General features: G+C 39.9%; 1 protein-coding gene across 7 annotated transcripts in view; it reads right to left on the bottom strand.

The window, feature by feature from the left end:
* LOC126253529 (diacylglycerol kinase theta) overlaps window positions 1-8466 on the bottom strand; it is a 741186-nt gene extending 732720 nt beyond the window's left edge. For all 7 annotated transcript variants that reach the window (XM_049954942.1, XM_049954916.1, XM_049954934.1 and 4 more), the window contains exon 1: window positions 8131-8466. In XM_049954942.1, coding sequence (XP_049810899.1) covers window positions 8131-8266 — 136 coding nt within the window. In that variant the 5' untranslated portion in view covers window positions 8267-8466. The remainder of the gene's footprint in view (window positions 1-8130) is intronic.
* Between the last annotated feature and the right edge of the window lie 10093 nt (window positions 8467-18559).

Below are 18559 nucleotides of genomic sequence, written 5' to 3'. Positions count from 1 at the left end.
GTAAATTGCACTCTTCTTTTAACAATGAAATTCCAGATTCCAAAGATTCTAGGAGCAGGAAAATGTGTCTGAATCAGTACCGTTTCCAACGTTTTTACATTCTATCATTCAGATCGCCGCTATTTGTACAGCTGCCCAGCACACGAGTCCCAATAAGGCAGACCGGAAATCAGAGAACTCGGTATTGACAGTCTACTCCCACATCAGTAACTATGAGAATACTGAATTATGCAAAAAAAGTTTGGTAGCATATGGCGTGGCTCATACCGTCATGTAGGTGGGGCGCAGAAAAGACTAAGGCCTAACAATTGCGTCTTGGTGGATATCCAACTTCTTTCTAATAGTATGACGGTTAGAGTGATTTTCGTCGCATGAACCGCATTTCTCTGTCTTCTCACCTCACTGGAAAATTGACAATCTGCAATTCTTGAGTTTTTCAGATTGTGGTTTACAGCTGTTAATCGGACCTGAGTAACAGCATATCTGCCACTCTGTGACAAATTATTTATACTTCCTTTGACATATCTTCGCCAACCAATCAAATTCAGTCAGTAGACGTAAGACGGTCAATCAAATAATGCTACAAATTTTCATTTCAGCAAACGTGTGCTCTGTGACTGAAGCTCATTGCACCCCTCCATCTCACCCGCCAACCCATGACCCAGTATTTTTCTCTGCTTCTTTATTGACCGATCCTGTCTTGTGAAATGTTCAAGACAAGCCTTTAAAGAATAATATGTAGTAACTTCCGTTATATATGCTTCGAAGAAGTGGCGTACTACCCACAGCAGCGACACGCTACTATCCGTTCTTACATGGATATGGTGTCTGTTCTTTCAGAGATGTCCGAAAGAACAGACACCATATCCATATAAGTATATAGTTCTGGCAACACCGGCCATGACCTTCTTCTTCTGTGCGGATGCACACATATTCCCCGAACTCTTACGGTACTTGGTAACAATGTCTTGCCGGCACGGTAGCTCAGCGTGTTCGGTCAGACGGCTACTCGCCCTCTGTGATAAAAAAAAAACTGAGTAAAGAAATCAACGATCAACTTGAACGGATGTCTTGTGACGTCCGCCCAGACCAAACGCAACGAACAATACCGAACAAAATGAAAAAAAGAATGGATAGAGCGTCTGCCATGTAAGCAGGAGATCCCGAGTTCGAGTCCCGGTCGGGGCACACATTTTCACCTGTCCCCGTTGATATATATAGCAGCTGAAGGTATTAATACAATTCTAATTTCGCTACCATCCACAAGAACCGAAACTCAAATTCTGACCCCGGAAAACAAAGACACAGAAAAAATTTAAAATAGAGCTCATCTTGCTTGATAGCAACGAAAGCGAAGGTTTTACATTGTTAATTAGTGAAATGGAAAGGAAAGGTAGGGGGCATCAGTAATGCATTGGATTTGCTTCTCAGTTTTCGCATTTGTGTCTTCATGATGTGGTTGTCTGGATGTTTTATTCTCGCTGTCCTGGGAACTGGGAATAGCTTCTATTGCTCTATGTGTCGTTAAGTGTAGCCACATTAGACACCGCAGTCGTCCTGTAAAACAGCACTTATGGACTAACATACACGAAAATACGGATCAGTTCAACAGTCACAGAGCACTTGTGACCAGCACTAAGCTTTGCCAACCTTCCGTTGCGCTTCATTTACGTTCTGATAGAAACATTATTTTCTTACGAATCAGCCCAGCGGGTAGAACTGATATTGGTAGGTATGAAAAATTGTATAAATAATACCTCTTCTCGCTCACAGTTGTGAAATATGTATATATTTAGAGCAATGTTGTCCAACGGGTATGTATGATGGGAACGTGGTGTTTTCATGGTGAATAACAAAACAGATAAATCCATAACGTTCGATCTAAGGCGCTGCAGTCATGGACTGTGCGGCTGGTCCCGTCGGAGGTTCGAGTCCTCCCTCGGGCATGGGTGTGTGTGTTTGTCCTTAGGATAATTTAGGTTAAGTAGTGTGTAAGCTTAGGGACTGATGACCTTAGCAGTTAAGTCCCAAAAGATTTCACACATATTTGAACATAACGTTCGAGTATCGGTCCGTCACACAGTTTTAATCTGCCAGGAAGTTTTATATCAGCGCACACTCCGCTGCTGAGCGAAAAATTCATTCTGGAAGTAAATACAAGTTTGTATATTTGTGTTTTATTTGCGTGCTATGTCCAACGTGGATAGCGTTTGGACTATTGGTAGAACCATATTGCGTTAACACGCTTGGTTAACCCTTGGTGTTCCAAACGAGTGTAACCGTTTATCTGGCTCTAGTAATGTCGGTGTGTCGTCATGCTGGAAGACAAATGGAAAGGAAAAGTGAAGCGTTAAAATTTTAGCCAATACCTTAATCGTATGCGTCATGATCAGAAGGGCTATTTGTGCTCTTTTAATGCTCTGTGACCAACCAGTGTACTGATGCTGGCATTAAGAACAGGCTTCCATCGCGCGGATTTTGTGGTGGCTACCTGTCACCGTAATGGACCGTGTGGCGCAACTGTAGCATCCTGGACCCATACTGAGACGGGGCTCACATACGCGTCTGTCTACCGTGGTCTGTAACTCATCCGGGGGAATGTTGGGGCTATGCTTTCGATTATGTCATAGTTTATTCCTTACCACGCACTACACCGGATAAATCATTTTTATGCCACTGATGTTTTCGATGTCAACGAATAAATTCTACACACCTCGGACAGCATAAAGTCGAATTGGTATTTGTCGGCAAGACGTTTGCATCATCCATTTACGCCCCCAGCGACAGTACCACTGTGTTCATCTGAAATCTTTTTTCTTTTTACCTTAGCAGTGTTTGCACTGTGATTTACGTTACGCCTTCGCCACCGTATTGGTAGCGCATTTCTCTTCCTATCTTCTTTCATTTCATTTGTTCTGAAGAAGGTGACATACAAATAATGTTATTTTTTGAATACATTATTGTTCTGATGCATTTTGAAATTGTTGAAAGCAACGTCAGTTCCCCTAAATACATTTTCTACTCAACTTCCTTTGCAAGAGCAGCTCAATAGTGCTGGATTACGGAAAATTCGCAGTTACTGTAAAGGACGCAGAGAACAAAGAGCTTAGTAATCTCATAAAGTTTTTTTCCAGTTAATTTGACAAAAAAGACGAATTTGTAAATCACAGAGCGCTCCAAGGGACTTTGGAAACAGCAGTAAGTGAAGCAGTGAAATAAGTATCAGAAGTTTCGAAAAGCAGTGACATGTTTCTAAGCTGAAGAGTATCTCATGACAGATAAATCACTTCCCTTGGCCAATCCTGTATCGACAAGAAGAAGAAGTCAGCTCAGAAATCGGCGTCCCGCCGTGGTCGAGACGATCAAGAAGGGATCACGAGCTCCAAGCAGAAGAAACTCGACCTCGGCCTTCTTAGGGACCAACCCAGCATTCGACTCGAGTGATTTAAATGAAACTAAATGAGCAGTGTCGGACGGGTATTTAAATCCTGTTTCTCCTCAGTACGAGTCCAAAGCATTATCACTGCGTTACCTCTTTGAGCGGAGTATTAGTGCAGTGGGCTAATTTTATTTTTTATTTATTTTTTGAGTGTAACAACGTGTAACGCCAGAAGACTTGAGAAATGAAAGAATATCTGCACAAAAGGGACTGACATTTGACCCTGAAAGTATGTAAATATAACGTATTCCTTATAAATAGGCGACGGCATTCAGTATTGATCGGAAACAGTAACTAGTGTAAAATATTAAGATGGTCCATAAGTTCATAGAAATTTTGTTTAGCATGTTGCTATTGTGGTTGCTGTGAGTTTATTTATCGCTAGTCTGTTTTTTTATTTGTAGTTCACTGTTGCGGTCGAGTTTACATGTTGTCATTTGAAGATAGTGACTGCATCTGTGGACCCTAGAAAATGGAGAGCCAAGTGGAGAAACCGGAACATTTCCGACATATTCTTCTGTTTGAGTTCAGTAGAGGGTGACTGCAGTGGAGACAGCCAGAAACGCTTCCGCAGTGTATGAGGAAATGCCATTGGACAGAGCACGGGAAGAAAATGGTTTCTTCGTTTCAAGGAGGACCGCTTTGACATTAAATGGTTCACATGGCTCTGAGCACTATGGGTCTTAACATCTGAGGCCATCAGTCCCCTAGAACTTAGAACTATTTAAACCTAACTAACATAAGGACATCACACACATCCATGCCCGAGGTAGGATTCGAACCTGCGACCGTACAGTCGCGCGGTTCCGGACTGAAGCTCCTAGAACCGCTCGGCCACCCAGGACGGCGTTTTGACATTAGTGGCTCTCCATGTTCAGGAAGTCATTCGGGGTTTGATGAAGATCGTTTACGCGCATTAATCCACAACGACCCACGTCGGTGTACTCGAGAACTGGCAAATGTGATGAACTGTGATCATTCCACCATCGTGCGACTTTTGCGTCCAATGAAGAAGGTTCAAAAATAGGATTTATGGTTACCGCATGGTCTAAATCAAAATCACAAAAATCAGCTCGTTGTCAGTTGGCTCGTGAACAACACCGACCATTCCTATCCTGTATCGTTATTGGTGACGAGAAATGGTGTCTTTATGTTAACATAAGGAAAAGAAAGGAATGGTTGAACACAAACACAGCAGCAGCTCATCGTACGAAGATCTGCGCGCATCCACAAAATACAATGTTATGCATCTGGTGGAACAGGACGGTGTGGTGTACTACGAATTTCTTCCCCGAGTTGTAACCATCAGTGCCGACATTTATTATCAACAACTGAGACGTCTTGCAGACGCAGCCCAAGAAGAACGACCAGGAAGACTGCGTGAAGTGATGCTGCCCCACGGCAACGTCCGCCTGCATTCTGCTAGACTGACGAAAAGCACTGTACAGGTGTGTTGGGAAGTCATTCCGCATCCACCTTATTCACCTGATCTTGCGCTCTCGGATTTTCGTCTTTTCCTCTCTCTATGGAACAACCCTCAAGGAACATCCTTTCTGGAAGAAAATGCGCTCTGAAGATGGCTGGAATAGTTCTTCGCCTCAAACCCACGTGATTTCTACAGCTACCCTAGCGTTGGCAAACTGTTGTAAATAGTGAAGGAGAATATGTTATTGATGACTACAGTCTCTGTAATGTGTATCTGTTGTGTTTACTAAACGCATGGGAAAACGCTACGAGCTTGTGCACCAACCTTATACTTAGGAGCGACCTAAAGTTAAATGGCCACATAAAACAAATCGTACAAAAATTAGAGGCCAGCTTGAAGTTCTTTGAGAGGAGGAAATGTAATTCATCCTGGAAAGAAGTGTTCTAAAAAACTTGACCTACCGATTCTTAAGTATTGTTCATTAGTCTGGGACCAATACCAAGTTCGATTAATAGGAGAGGGAGGGAGGGAGAGAGAGAGAGAGAGAGAGAGAGAGAGAGAGAGGAAAGATCCAACTAAGAGCGGCGCGTTTCGTCAGGGATCATTTAGTTGGCGCGAGAGCATTAAGAGATGCTCAACAAACTACAGTGCAAACGCTACAAGAGAGGCATTATGCATCACGTAGGAATTTAATGTCGAAATTCTGACAGGGTTTCAAGAGCAGTCGAGCAACGTATTATTTCCTCTTAAACGCGTCTCGCGAAATGACCAGGATGAGAAACTCAGAACTCATACGGAGATTTATCGACACCCTTTTTCTCCACGTTCCACTCCTGAATGGAACAGGGAAGGGGGCAAAAGACAGCGAGACCAGAAGTGCCCTCCGGTACACATCGTGAGGTGGCTAGCGAGTTACAAATGTTAAGAAAGATGTAAATGTAACAGTGTAATTGTGTAAACTGTTCAGCCTAAGAATATTCCTGTCGCACTAAGCAACCAGCCAATCTTTTGCGTAACCTGCCTTCTATCGTTCTGAATCCGCAGTCGTTATTTTTATGCGTTAGTATCTCCCGTTCAAGCCATCGTGAAGATACAAGTGGCGCTGTAGATTAATAATTTTTGACATCATTGACTACTGCTGTGGGTTGTTTCAAATCTTACAAAATGTAGAATGCAAAATCGGTTTTCTCATCAGTTACGCTGAACAGACTTCTGAATCGTCAAAAAAACTGCTGACACAATGCTCATTTGAACACCTAAGCATCTTTGCACTGCCACCCACAGAATATTCGCTGTTGGCGTTTGTGTGAGACCCATCTCGTGCGCATTGCACAACAATTAACCTTGGCTTTTATTCGGAACATCATGAAGAGCTGCCTTCTCCCTCTGAAGCCGCTGTAGCGAGCTATAGTGGTCACAGCCCACTCGTTGTACGTGCAACAAGCGGCCATTTGTGAGGGGCTGGCGGCGGCGCCCACCTTGAGATGGTATCGTCTCGCCTCGCCTCTGTAGCGGATCGCGGGACTTAGATCCGGACGCGCCTCTTCGCAAACCGTCGTTTGCTTCAGCGACGAACTAGTCCGCCAGAAATGAAATTTATTCTTAAAACATCCGTAATTAGCTTCTGCACAGCGATATCCTAGAGTTTACAGCGTATATAAATTGAAGCTTCGCCTGACTTGTTTGTTTTAGTAACAGCGCAGATTGGTAACAGATTATTAATTCGATATTTTTGGGGTTCGATGCTCCGTTGCTCCTGGAATTTTTTCGTAACACTTAACCTGACTTACACCTCTGGTATTGCTGAACTGTATGTCCCACTTAACACTGTATGGCCTCATCTCAGGTCCGAGAAATTCAGCGGTATGCCCCTTCCAGTAGGTCCACGCCTAGATATCACTGTGCTGCCAGTTGATGACTGTTTTATTACTGATAAAAGACTGTCAGTCGTCATTCTGAGGCAAATTTAGGAGTGGGCAGAAGTCGGTCCTCGAGGCTCAGTGGTAGAGTGACGAACTATAGAACCATAAGTCCCAGGTTCGATCCCTGATCAGTCATCATTTCTTTCAACTCTGGTAATGTTGGTTAACATGAAAAAATGCCGTGTTACACCGTTGTTCGGAGTCCACATTAAACTGTAGGTCCTATGATTGGCTGGGTAGGTCAATGAAAAGGTCGGAGGAGACGACGTCATATCACCTCCAATTGGACTGTGGTGTTACAACCAACCTTCGAGTTGTTTACAGTTTTTATCTTTAGAAGATAATTCCATTTTTACTGAAGTAAGTTAACGCTTTTCTTCTGCAGTGATAGTCTAAATTAGCATGTCTTCTTGGCAGATGGAATCTAGTACAATGAAAAATAATGAAGGTTCGAGTTCGTCTCGAAGACAATGAAGTCTTTAGAGGAGCGCCAACCCAAGAAAGGATAGGGTTAGGAGATCTGCGGAGATTTTAACCACCCTCCTCCCCAGTAAGATTTCGGTACCTTAGCCATGGTGGCACCTCGTTTTCTCCCTATATATCTGAACTGAAATTCCAGCTGTTCCAGCCCACTGTTGCTAACTTTCATTTTCAGGCAATATTTGTTCTATTAACTAAATTCTTTCACGTTCATCTTCCGAATCCGAATAAAATACTTCTCTGCTCGGCATCGGGCAAATGATGAGTGCCAGAGGTCCTTCACTCATATTGAAGGGAGAAAATACTCGGATTCTTGATTCAACAGTGCAATACTTCATAAGAAGAGTCTTTTAGCGCATAGGGTCATTTAACAGACATAAAATATCCGACTCTGAGTATTAGGATTTTCATTTTATTTAATCTCTAGGTTTCCGTAATTTTACCTATCTGCTGCGGGGTACCTATGCACACAGATGCGAGTCAACGATAGCCGGCTCCACGTCCGACTTATCTGTTTATCCGTTGGTGCGTACCAAAAGCCCCACGACACCTGCAACGTCAATACGCGCACGCTGGCGCAAGGCTGCGCCTCGACTCCCCGTTCAGATCTTCTCGTCCCCTACATGCAACAGATCGCGCAAGCATCTTTTCTCAGTCTGAGACGACAACTTCAGGGGCAGTACTTTCAGTTCTTCGCGCGCGAATTTTACTGGCGCTGAAAGAAGCGATACAGGTGAGATGTGTAATTTCAGATCAAGCAACACGGCGCTCGCCGCCTGTGCGGAAAGCGCCCACACACACACACACACACACACATACACACACACACAAAATCGCCTACTAGCGAAACTTTGTCAGCTCACCTTCGCAGGTATATCCTTGTTGTATAAGGCCCCATAGCATATCGGTGCAATGGTGACAGTAGGTGGGCTTGTGAAAAGTTTTCTTGCTGAAGCTGTGCCCGTGGCTTGCTGGGGGCTCGGCCGAGACCGACGCCATGATCCCCGACCCACTGCGGCACCGTTCACGCCAGATTTTCACCGTGAAATAACACTTCGCACACACATATTACATGTCTACGTGATTTCGGAACCGTACACGAACATTGTGATGCCGTAAGGGCGCCCTGAAACTCGGAGTTACATGCCGAAGGCGCATTTCCGGAGGCCGTCCCTTTCACAGCTGACCATCACTGGCGAGCAAGGTGCCTCCGCGCAGCCGCAAGACGCAGCCTACAGCCGGCGCGCGCAGCGCGCTCGCGATCGGGCGAGGTCGCCATTCCGCGCTTGCCTCAAATTTCGAAAACCCGGCGCCGCGAAATAACAATACAGAGCTTGTTACGAAATGTAATTCGTCAATTTTCTTCTTTAGCTAGCGTCTGCCTCAAATACAATCTTCGTTTTTCCGCCGTCTGTTGCAACTTGAAATTAGACATGAACGCAACGGCAATTATTGAACAGTTGGCTCGGTGGCGACTCTTACAGCCTCTAGCGGACGAAGTCACAACTACATTTGACATGAAGTTGCGCGCGGCTGTTATAAAGCCCAATGAGCACAGTTCACAAGTGACATACTTTCTTGCGCTTTCTATATCAGTCTTCTAGTCCTAATACTTCTATACTTCCTTTCAGTATATTTTATAATTTTTTCGCACAGTAATTAGTACTGGTTTACTCCTGAAAATTAACTTCACTTTTGATAGTTGGACAGATATAACATTTATGCATTGATGGAAAAAGTTGAAGTATGCACCAATAAATGATGCTGATGATACATTTAACAAAATAGTACAGATAACTAAAAAAAATTGTTTTGCTGCATTTTATTCACAAAATAAGATAACTCAGTGCATTCAATACAACTTTTCATAATAAATACATTTCAAAATAAAATCAGAATCACATTCGCAAGTGGAATGTTAACAACAAATTTGTTTACCGTCCTCTACAGAGACTCACTGATAAATTTACAAGGAAATAAACAGCCTTACAGACAGCGAGAGTACGTTTAAACAGCAAATTATAGCTGTATGTATCCCTTCAAGAGATCACACTTTGCCGTTGATGTGATCTTATGTAGAAGGAAGAAGGCAGTTATGTGTTCATAAATGCCTGTTAATTGACCATATAAAAAGTTCAGTCTGGAGAACTTCTCCAAAGGTATTTTCCATGGCTCTTTTTTGTGAATATGATACATAAAACACGTAATTGCTAACTTTTCATACAATTCTCAAGTCAGCTTGAGTGAGTAATAAATGAGAGTGAACAAAAAAATGTGTCTTAAATTTGGATTCTTGTTAGTAATATATATTTCAAATATATCTAAATGAGAAAATGTGATACTGTAAAAATTGAGTGCCACATACAGCCCCAAAAATTTCTAGGTTTTCTAGTATCTCTACAGGCTTCAAATTAAGATGTCAAAATAGACGACAGAAAATGTGGTTGATTCACTAACTACTCAAGCCTTTAAAAATTGCTTAATCAGGTAAAACGAAATCTTGAAAACTGCAAAAGAGGAAGAGTAAGTTAGTGCATAGCTGTACATTACGATCTCCTGAGCTGTTTTTCTTTGCGCCTATACTTCTAAATCGTAATCAATCACTTTTTCCTCTTCTTACAGCAAAGGAACTGTTTAAAAAGTGAGAAAGCTAGAAATTCTTAAAACAACAACAAAATTGTGTCTGTCAGCTCTCCACCAGGTGTTACTGTTTTATTAGCTGTTAAGTAGATGCTCTTGTTTTATTTCAAATATTGGTTATACTGATATTTACTTTAATTCTGAGCTTCAGTTGCATTTATGTTTAATTAGTGATGGTCTGCTTATGATACTGATAAAAAAGGGTAGTAATTCTACTCCAAATATGTTTAAAATGCTGAAAAATAATGTCTCAATTGACAGAATGGATTCTGTTTGGGAATAGGCTGCTGCTTTTTTCACTTAGGTTATTCAGTTGGTTATTCAACCACTTTTTGTAAGCCTGCAGACACCTACTGCTGAATCACATGTTCTGTCCGTCCATTAAGAATCCTTTTCTCTTACTGCGAACATTATTCTTTACCATACTAAGAGGCATTTGCACTTTCAGAATCCCTGTATTCAGATAAGTTATTGGAGTGACTAATATGAAAGACAGAAAGAGAGTAAACAAAGTGCCATCATGCTGGCAACTCCTTTCAAATAGGAGAACTGCACTGTTGAGTTAAATGTATGCATATGACAGGCAGGTCACTCTTAGTGGTAGCAGGACAAAATAATATATTTTAAACTAGATGGCTATTTCCTAATAAGTAGTTACTATGGGCAGCATCAGAAAATCAATATATTACAATAAAAAAACTGTTATTTCTTGAACAGTACTGCAGAGTACAGTCCCTTCTGTTAGCTGCCATTGTGATGCATTATGAAGACTTCACAAACAGCATGATCAAATGCAAAGTGGCGGATTTCTGTTGCCTACAAAATGGAGGGTTGCATCATTTCTTCAACAGCTTCAGTAAGATAATTGGCCAAGTTGGGCCCAATGACTTCACAATATTGGATGAATTAAATATTGGTGCAAATTCTTTTAATTCAAGTAATGTAAAATCAAGAGACATATTGAGTTTATATTATCTTGCAACTGTGGCAATGACAGACACCAGTATAAGAGATTGCACCTCCAGAATGACAGACTTGGCTATAAATAGCAAATATGATTAAGCTAATATTAAGTTCAGTAACTCTGAATTCCACTTCTCTGATTATTAGCACTAGCAAGTTAATTAGGTACTTAAATGTGGGTTCTCCAGAAATTGCAAAAACAATTCAGCAGAAACAAAGCCTAATCACATTAAAAAATGCACTAGCTGGAGAGAATTGGAACAATGGCTACCAGTTCGAAGGATCAAGTAATACAATGGATGAATTCTACTCAGTTCTGTAGAGGTATTTTGAAACTTGCTGTACAATTAAAACAAAAACTGTTTGCAATCAGTGAGAAACAAAATTTAAGTTCAAACTGCCAGCTAGAATAGTCAAGTCCAGGCAGAATATCCATTTTATTTATTTATTTCATGTTCTGTTGATCTTAAATCGTGAGCACATCATGTGAGGTGTGGAATGAGTCAAACACAAAGACATTTTTAAGCAATCATGTTTTAAATTATTGTACTTTGTATTTAAAACATTAAAAACCACTAGATTACATGTACTCCTTTGAATATTAACAAAAAGATAGCATGCACTTTGCTAACACAGAATATCAGAAAAACTAGATAATGTGTACATAAAGGTAGAGTTATTTTATTATTTACAAAAACAGATAACAGTGTTACAATTTTGTATGCTATAATTTGGAAAAGAGCAAGGAGTTATCTGAAGTACCATGGGCAGAAGATTTATAAAGATAAGTATTAATAGTAGTTCCTCCCCCCCCCCCTCCCCCCCCCCAAAAAAAAGAAATGCACATCCATAAAAGAAACCATCAGATAGGGACTAAAACAGTCTATGTATAACAGTTCAATAATTTATCATAGGTAATTAATTAGTACTTTTTAAATACAAGCTCCTCTTTTTATGCGTAAAACACTTCTAATGAGCAGATGGACATATCTGAAAGGGATATTTGATGACAATCTGCCACAAACAGAGCAGCTCTAGTTGAACAGGCATCTGGCAATAAAACAGGTGGAAGTGAGAGGATTAGCAGACACCTTACCCACACTCAAAAATAGAAAGGAGTTCTAAACTCCCATGAATCCAAGCCTGTGTACTAGGTGGCAATAACTCGTGCGTGTGCAGAAGGGCACGCTTTCAGGTTGTTATTGTTTAAGGTTTACTGTTGTTGACATCTGTGGCCAGCAGCTACTTCAAGTTTTCATATTGGTGATGTTGCAAATTTTTCGATGATTACGTTTTCATAAATGCAGCTATTAAACAAAAACTTTCTGTTATACAAGCTGTTTCAGAAAGCATTCTTCGTATTCTAGAAAAGGGATGAACCAAACAAACAACAAGCATCCTACTTCAAACATAGTGAGGAAAGTTGTCTGTATGATCATTATGATCTGCTGTATCATAATAACGTAAATCAGAAATCATTCATTTCTGAGTAAACATGCATTTAACTTTATGTGAGTGACTTTTTATTTGTATATGCAGTGCTGTACTTGAAAGAAGGTCACATTTAATATGATCAAACCTTCAGGGTCTGATCACAAAATCGATAAATAATAAACACAATGTTTTTCCTCTGATCAGTCATCCAATGTTTACACTCCTTACACCAAGCAAGGCATCGTTTGGCATTTACTGGTGTGATGCGTGGCTTATGAGCAGCCGCTCAACCAAGAAATCCAAGTTTTCTCACCTCCTGCCTAACTGTCATAGTACTTGCAGTGGATTCTGATGCAGTTTGGAATTCCTGTGTGATGGTCTGGATAGATGTCTGCCTATTACACATTACAACCCTCTTCAACTGTTGGCAGTCTCTGTCACACAACAGACAAGGTCGGCCCGTACGCTTCTGTGCTGTATGTGTCCCTTCACGTTTCCACTTCGCTACCACATCAGAAGCAGTGGACCTAAGGATGTTTAGGAGTGTGGAAATCTTGCATACAGACATATGACACAAGTGACATCCAATCACCTGACCACATTCAAAGTCAGTGAGTTCCATGGAGTGCTCCATTTTGCTCTCTCATGATTTCTAATGACTACTGAGGTTGCTGATATGGAGTACATGGCAGTAGGTGGCAGCACAATGCACCTAACATGAAAAACGTATGTTTTTGGGGGTGTCCAGATACTTTTGATCACATAGTGTATATTATGTATTAACCTTTGTAGATAAATATGTTACGTATTAAACCTTTGCACACTAATGCAGTGTGATATGTACTATACCTTTGTAAACAATACGGCATTTGTAAAAGTCATCATCTTATGACTACATGCAGAAACAAATGTAAATAAAATAAAATAAAAAAGAATGTGCTCTCACTCCCATGAGAGATTGTTCTGATGTTTGGGATTTAATTTTGAACAGTGGTACAATATTTGAAAATCAGGAATTTTATACCTCCACCTCTCCTTCCTTTGTGAACTAAATATTTGGAACAAAAAGTTCTTTTTTTCTGAACTGGCTGCTTCTGACTAAAGTACTTGTGTGCATTAAATGATACTTATGATGATTGTGTGACTGTAACATTTAGGCTGTCTCTTATGGTTGGGTAGAGTTCAGTACATCTGAAACTAATTGTTATTATTAGTCACAAATACTCTTAAGTACAGTGTCATATAAGTGTGAGAACCACTGTAAAGTTTTGAATTTTTAGTTTACATAATTTCTGTTTGTCATACTTTTCTATAACTGTCACTTCATCACTGTTTTGTTGAATGACTGAGAAAAGTATTCTGCTAGACATTGAGCAGTAATACTACACAATATCTGGTACTATATTTGTAGTTGGATTGTCAAAATCACAATTTGATTGCATTTTAGGTTGTCAGACACTGAGATATCAAGGAATTTTGTCCATGATATGTAGTAGTGTAGGCAGTGGTTTGTGTATAGTGCATGTTGAAGGTCCATGCAGACTGATGTTCTACAAAACTGGATGTGCATCTAATGGATGACCACAGCTGATGCTGTATGCAGATTCTCTGTTATTGTTTTGCTGGAGAGTTCCTCATGTCAGTTCAGGGACAGATGAAAGTGCCAGAGAAAATCTGCACCCAAGATTGGTTGACAAACATCCATAACCACAAATTGTCATGAAAATTTTTCACGGAGGCCAAGGTCTACGGTGCATTTGACAGTTCCATTAAGTTTGATACGAGAGTCTTCCACAGAACATAGTCGGATGGCCAGAAGGTAGCTGTGTTGGCATGTTCTTGCTGGGAATGTTCCTGACTTCCGAGCTGGTGTCAATCATAGTATCAATTTGTTAAGAAATCCAGCACATAGAGCCTACTGCAGTCACTTAGAGTCTGTGAAAATTTGGTTTGGTCCATGCGTCTGAGGTGTGGGTGACAGCTTTGTGCACTATGATCTGGATTGCATCTAGCAGTTGGGTGGTTACATGGCGTAGAGCAGTTATACACTTTGTTGCCGAAGTGAGTGTGAAATCGAAACAGCCGAGATTGCGTCTGTGGGCCTGTCAGCAGAATGTTGTCACTACAAGGAGGCATGTTTGTTGTGGCTGGATGAAGGTCAGCATCCTCATGGTGGGGGCTCCTGGCATCATAACTGTGAATCACTAGTGACATGAGTGCTATGTGAGTCTGGAAGAGCTTGGGTTATGTTGGCTGCTCATAACTCATCATGCTTCGGGAATATATTTGCATTGTTGTCCAGCCATATTGTGTTGCAGAATTCCGAAAAGGTTGTTGGCTAGGACTAAACTGCACTCTATTGTTTCATTTTCATGCAAGATCATTTCCATCTGGATACTTGGTGGTAATTTAATGAGCCATAGTGTTCAAAGCATAATGTCTGGCTGTACAGAGATGCTTCCAAAGCTGTGATGATGTTCTGTTGTCAAGTGTTTTCTTGTAAATCACCTGATGCAACAGTTGCTCTGGTGCTTTTTGCGAACTGGTGGAGCAGTTCCTCCTTGGCAGCTTCAAATCTACTGTTAGGTGGAGATGATATTATGATGTTACTGATAATGTGGGCATGCTCTTCTGTGTCATTCAACAGAGTGAGAAACTTGGAAGTGTTGTCAGAGATGGCGCTGTAGAATGGAGTCAGTGGTTGCAAACCATGTTGCCAAGTTTTCTGGTTGGAATGGTATAGCTTGGGATGAAACCTTTGTCATACATATACCTCACAAAAAATTTGTTGTTGGGTTCCTGGGTCATGTAGTCAGGGAGGTAGTGGACAACATCCCTGTGGCCACATGCGACATGGCTGATAAACCAAAAATCCCTGTGACCATGAAAAGCACAGGTGGTAAACCAGAAATCTTCTCCCATGGCTCAGCCAGCTGGGCCTCACATGGAATTGCGAGTGGATGTGGCTGGAAAGTGGACTAGTAAAATCCGATGACATGAGATTCTTTAGGCCTGTAATAGGCTGAAAAACATGGTCTTGTTGTTGGGAAGATAGAGTACACTCATGACCAAAATCACCAAGGAGATCAAACATCATTACACATTGTTCATGTACATCTAAATCATTGTCAGAATCAATGGTATGGTATGGAAGAGTGTCACTGTTATGTTTCACATATAATGTAGGTTGATCTGTGTGCTGAGAAACATCATATGAAGCGCCATGAGACTTATTTTCTCAAACTTGTTGTTCACACAAGTGGAAACTGTGAGAAGACTCCATCGTCCAAATGAAGAGAATCAGACAAAGCATACTGATTAAGTTGTAGGAACTGCTGTTGCTCATTGCAGTATCGCCACAGTAGAACTTCCTGGAGGAAATGCTTGCAGTGAATTGCAGAATGCAGATTTAGGTTGTTGAAATACTGTTTATTACAACGTGTAGATACTACCCCATTACGTGTGCACTAAACAACCCTTCACGGTGAACCAAAAATAGCAAAGACAACTTCCTTGTGCAAGCTGAACTGCTGTCTACAGTGTCTTTGTTTCTTACTATCAATGGTGACACACACCATGTAAAGAAATAAAGGACAAAACTGCCATATTTCAAAGGACACATGTGAGTAAAGAACATCATTTATTAAATTACCCGAAGCTATTTGAGTATCAGACATACTTTCATTATGAAAAGGAACCCATAAAATGTACATGGTGTCAGTTCAACCACCACCCTAGTGTCTAGTATCTGAAATTACTTCTGGTATGACTAATGACCGAGATAACGGAAAGCTGTTATCTTGCAGGAACTCATCAATAAGAGTATTATTAGATACAGATCCACAGGTTATTGCAAGTCTCATTACAACAATTGAAATAAAAGCTTTACAGCCACTACAGAACCACTCAACAACTTAAGAAAAGCACTTACATCCCATTGCAATAACAAAAGCTATATATTGCCTCTCTATTTTAAAATGATGCCTTGAAAATTTGGATTCTGAAAAATACGGTTAAGACGTTAAATGCCTAACAGTCACAGTAGTATTGTCAGTGAACTGGGAATATGACAGAGAGGCTAAAATTATTTCATCTGAGAAGATAGATAACAGTGTATTAATATGAGCCATGCAAGTGACAGTGTGTTACTTTTTGGGACTGAAATGATGTCAGAACCAGCCACAACTGCAAATGTTTACATGTGCATGACATAAAATTGTGCCTCATTAAAAAGAGAAAATGCATGAGTAAATTATGTAACTGATAAAATGTTTGAAAATGGATCAAAATTTAATTGATTAATTGATTGTTTTATTGGTCCATTTCATCATTTTTGTACATAGTTACAAACTGATATTGGACAAGTCAGTTTTTGTGTGATGATGAGATGAGACAACATGAATTAATGTGATGATTATAAATTTATATCTACTAAAATATAAATAAGCTCACTTACATAAAGCTATAAGCATATGTGTACATACAGATTACTGTCTTCATGCTCTTCTCAAGATTGATCATAGCTTTTTTTTTTATACATAAGTGCGTGAAACAAATTTATGTTAAATCATGAACAAATTTATGTTAAATCATGACACTTTTCTTATGAATTAACAACAAGTAATCTTACTACTAAAGAAGCAGAGTAATATTTATAGTTTTTATAGCATCATCATGACTATAATTTACAGCTTTTGCATTCATATGAAAGATGCAAATTTAAAGATTAGAAAATATTTACAATTTATATGTTACTGACTGAAGTATTCTACAGGAACTTGTACACATTTTAGAAGCAGCTAGCTTCACTAACTTCTATATAGTTTAAGTTTTATTTAAATGTACATTTTTAGAGACATTTTAAAATTCCTTACATTTTTTTGTGCCTTAATGTGGTGTGGTAACTTGTTGTAAGGTTTTTTTCCCTGCTAGTTGCAGCCCATCTTGTCTATGTTTTGTTTTTGCACATTCACTATACAGTTCCATTTTCTGCCATTTATTGTACTTATGAACTGCTTCATTTTTTTGCACTATCTGGTCTTGAGTGTCCATTATTTTCTTAATGAAAGATGTATCTTCCAAAATGTATAAGTAAGGTAGTGGAAGAAATCGTAGGTTCTCAAATAGTGGCCTGCATGAGCTTGTAGTAGTTACATTTACTATGTTCCTTATAATTTGTTTTTGGACAGTGAAGCAACCTCTACTGACAGGTGAGTTGCCCCAAAATATTATGCCATATTTCAACAGTGATTCCTCCTGTGCATAAGATATTTTTTTTATCATTTTTGTGTCATGTAGCCAGTAAGAATTTTCAAGCAGTAGCAGGTTGTACTTAATTTCTTATTGATGAAGCCTATATGTTTGTCCCACTTTATGTTTTCTTGGATCCATATTTCAAGAAATTCAGTGCTGTTTATGGTTTCTAATTATTTTCACATAACATTATAATAGGGCTTGAGGGCTGTATCCTTTAAATTGTATGTAAACGCATTGTTACTTTCTTTTCGACATTTATGATAAGGCTGTTCCTGGAGACCAAACAATTGTGTGGAACATACAAATTTTTATTTCATTCTCGAGTTCATCTGCAGTCTTCCCTTTTATCAGAATGTTGGTGTCATCTGTAAATTTTATACAAGTCTGGGAATGGGTTGCTGACTTTATGTCATTTATAAACAGGAGGAACAAGACTGGACCTAGAATGGAGCCTAGGGGCACACCTTATTTAACACGCTGTTCCCCTGATACATATGTGTGTTATTTCCTAGCTGATATTTCAGTTCTGCTATTTGTTGTCTGTTGTTCAGAAAGGATTGTATTCATTTGTGTCTCAGTCTGACACCAACAAATTTCAATTTTGAGAGTAGTGTTTTATGGTTTATGACATAAAAGCTTTGGTGAGTTCCAAAAATATAGCAGTTAAGGGTTGTTTATGGTCTACTGAGGTCAAGGCTTCATTTACAAAATCAAAGATGGCAGTTTCTGTGGACCTACATTTACAGAAACCATACTGTGATTTTGAGAAGAGGTTATTTTATTCTATAAAATGGACCAGCCTCCTATAAATTTCTTTCTAATGTTTTAGAAAAGCCAGACAGCAAAGAGATTGGTTTGTAATTTTTACCTTTATTCTTTGACCCTTTCTAAACACAGGCCACACTTTTGCTATTTTCAACTTTTCAGAAAAAATTCCAGAACCCAGTGAGGAATTACAAAACATCTGGAAATGGTTTTGCTATTACTACTGAGCATTTC

This window comes from Schistocerca nitens, chromosome 1 (assembly GCF_023898315.1).
Source record: "Schistocerca nitens isolate TAMUIC-IGC-003100 chromosome 1, iqSchNite1.1, whole genome shotgun sequence".
NCBI lineage: Eukaryota > Metazoa > Arthropoda > Insecta > Orthoptera > Acrididae > Schistocerca > Schistocerca nitens.
The sequence above is the reverse complement of the archived record's forward strand: the minus strand, read 5'-3'. Positions and strand labels throughout refer to the sequence as shown.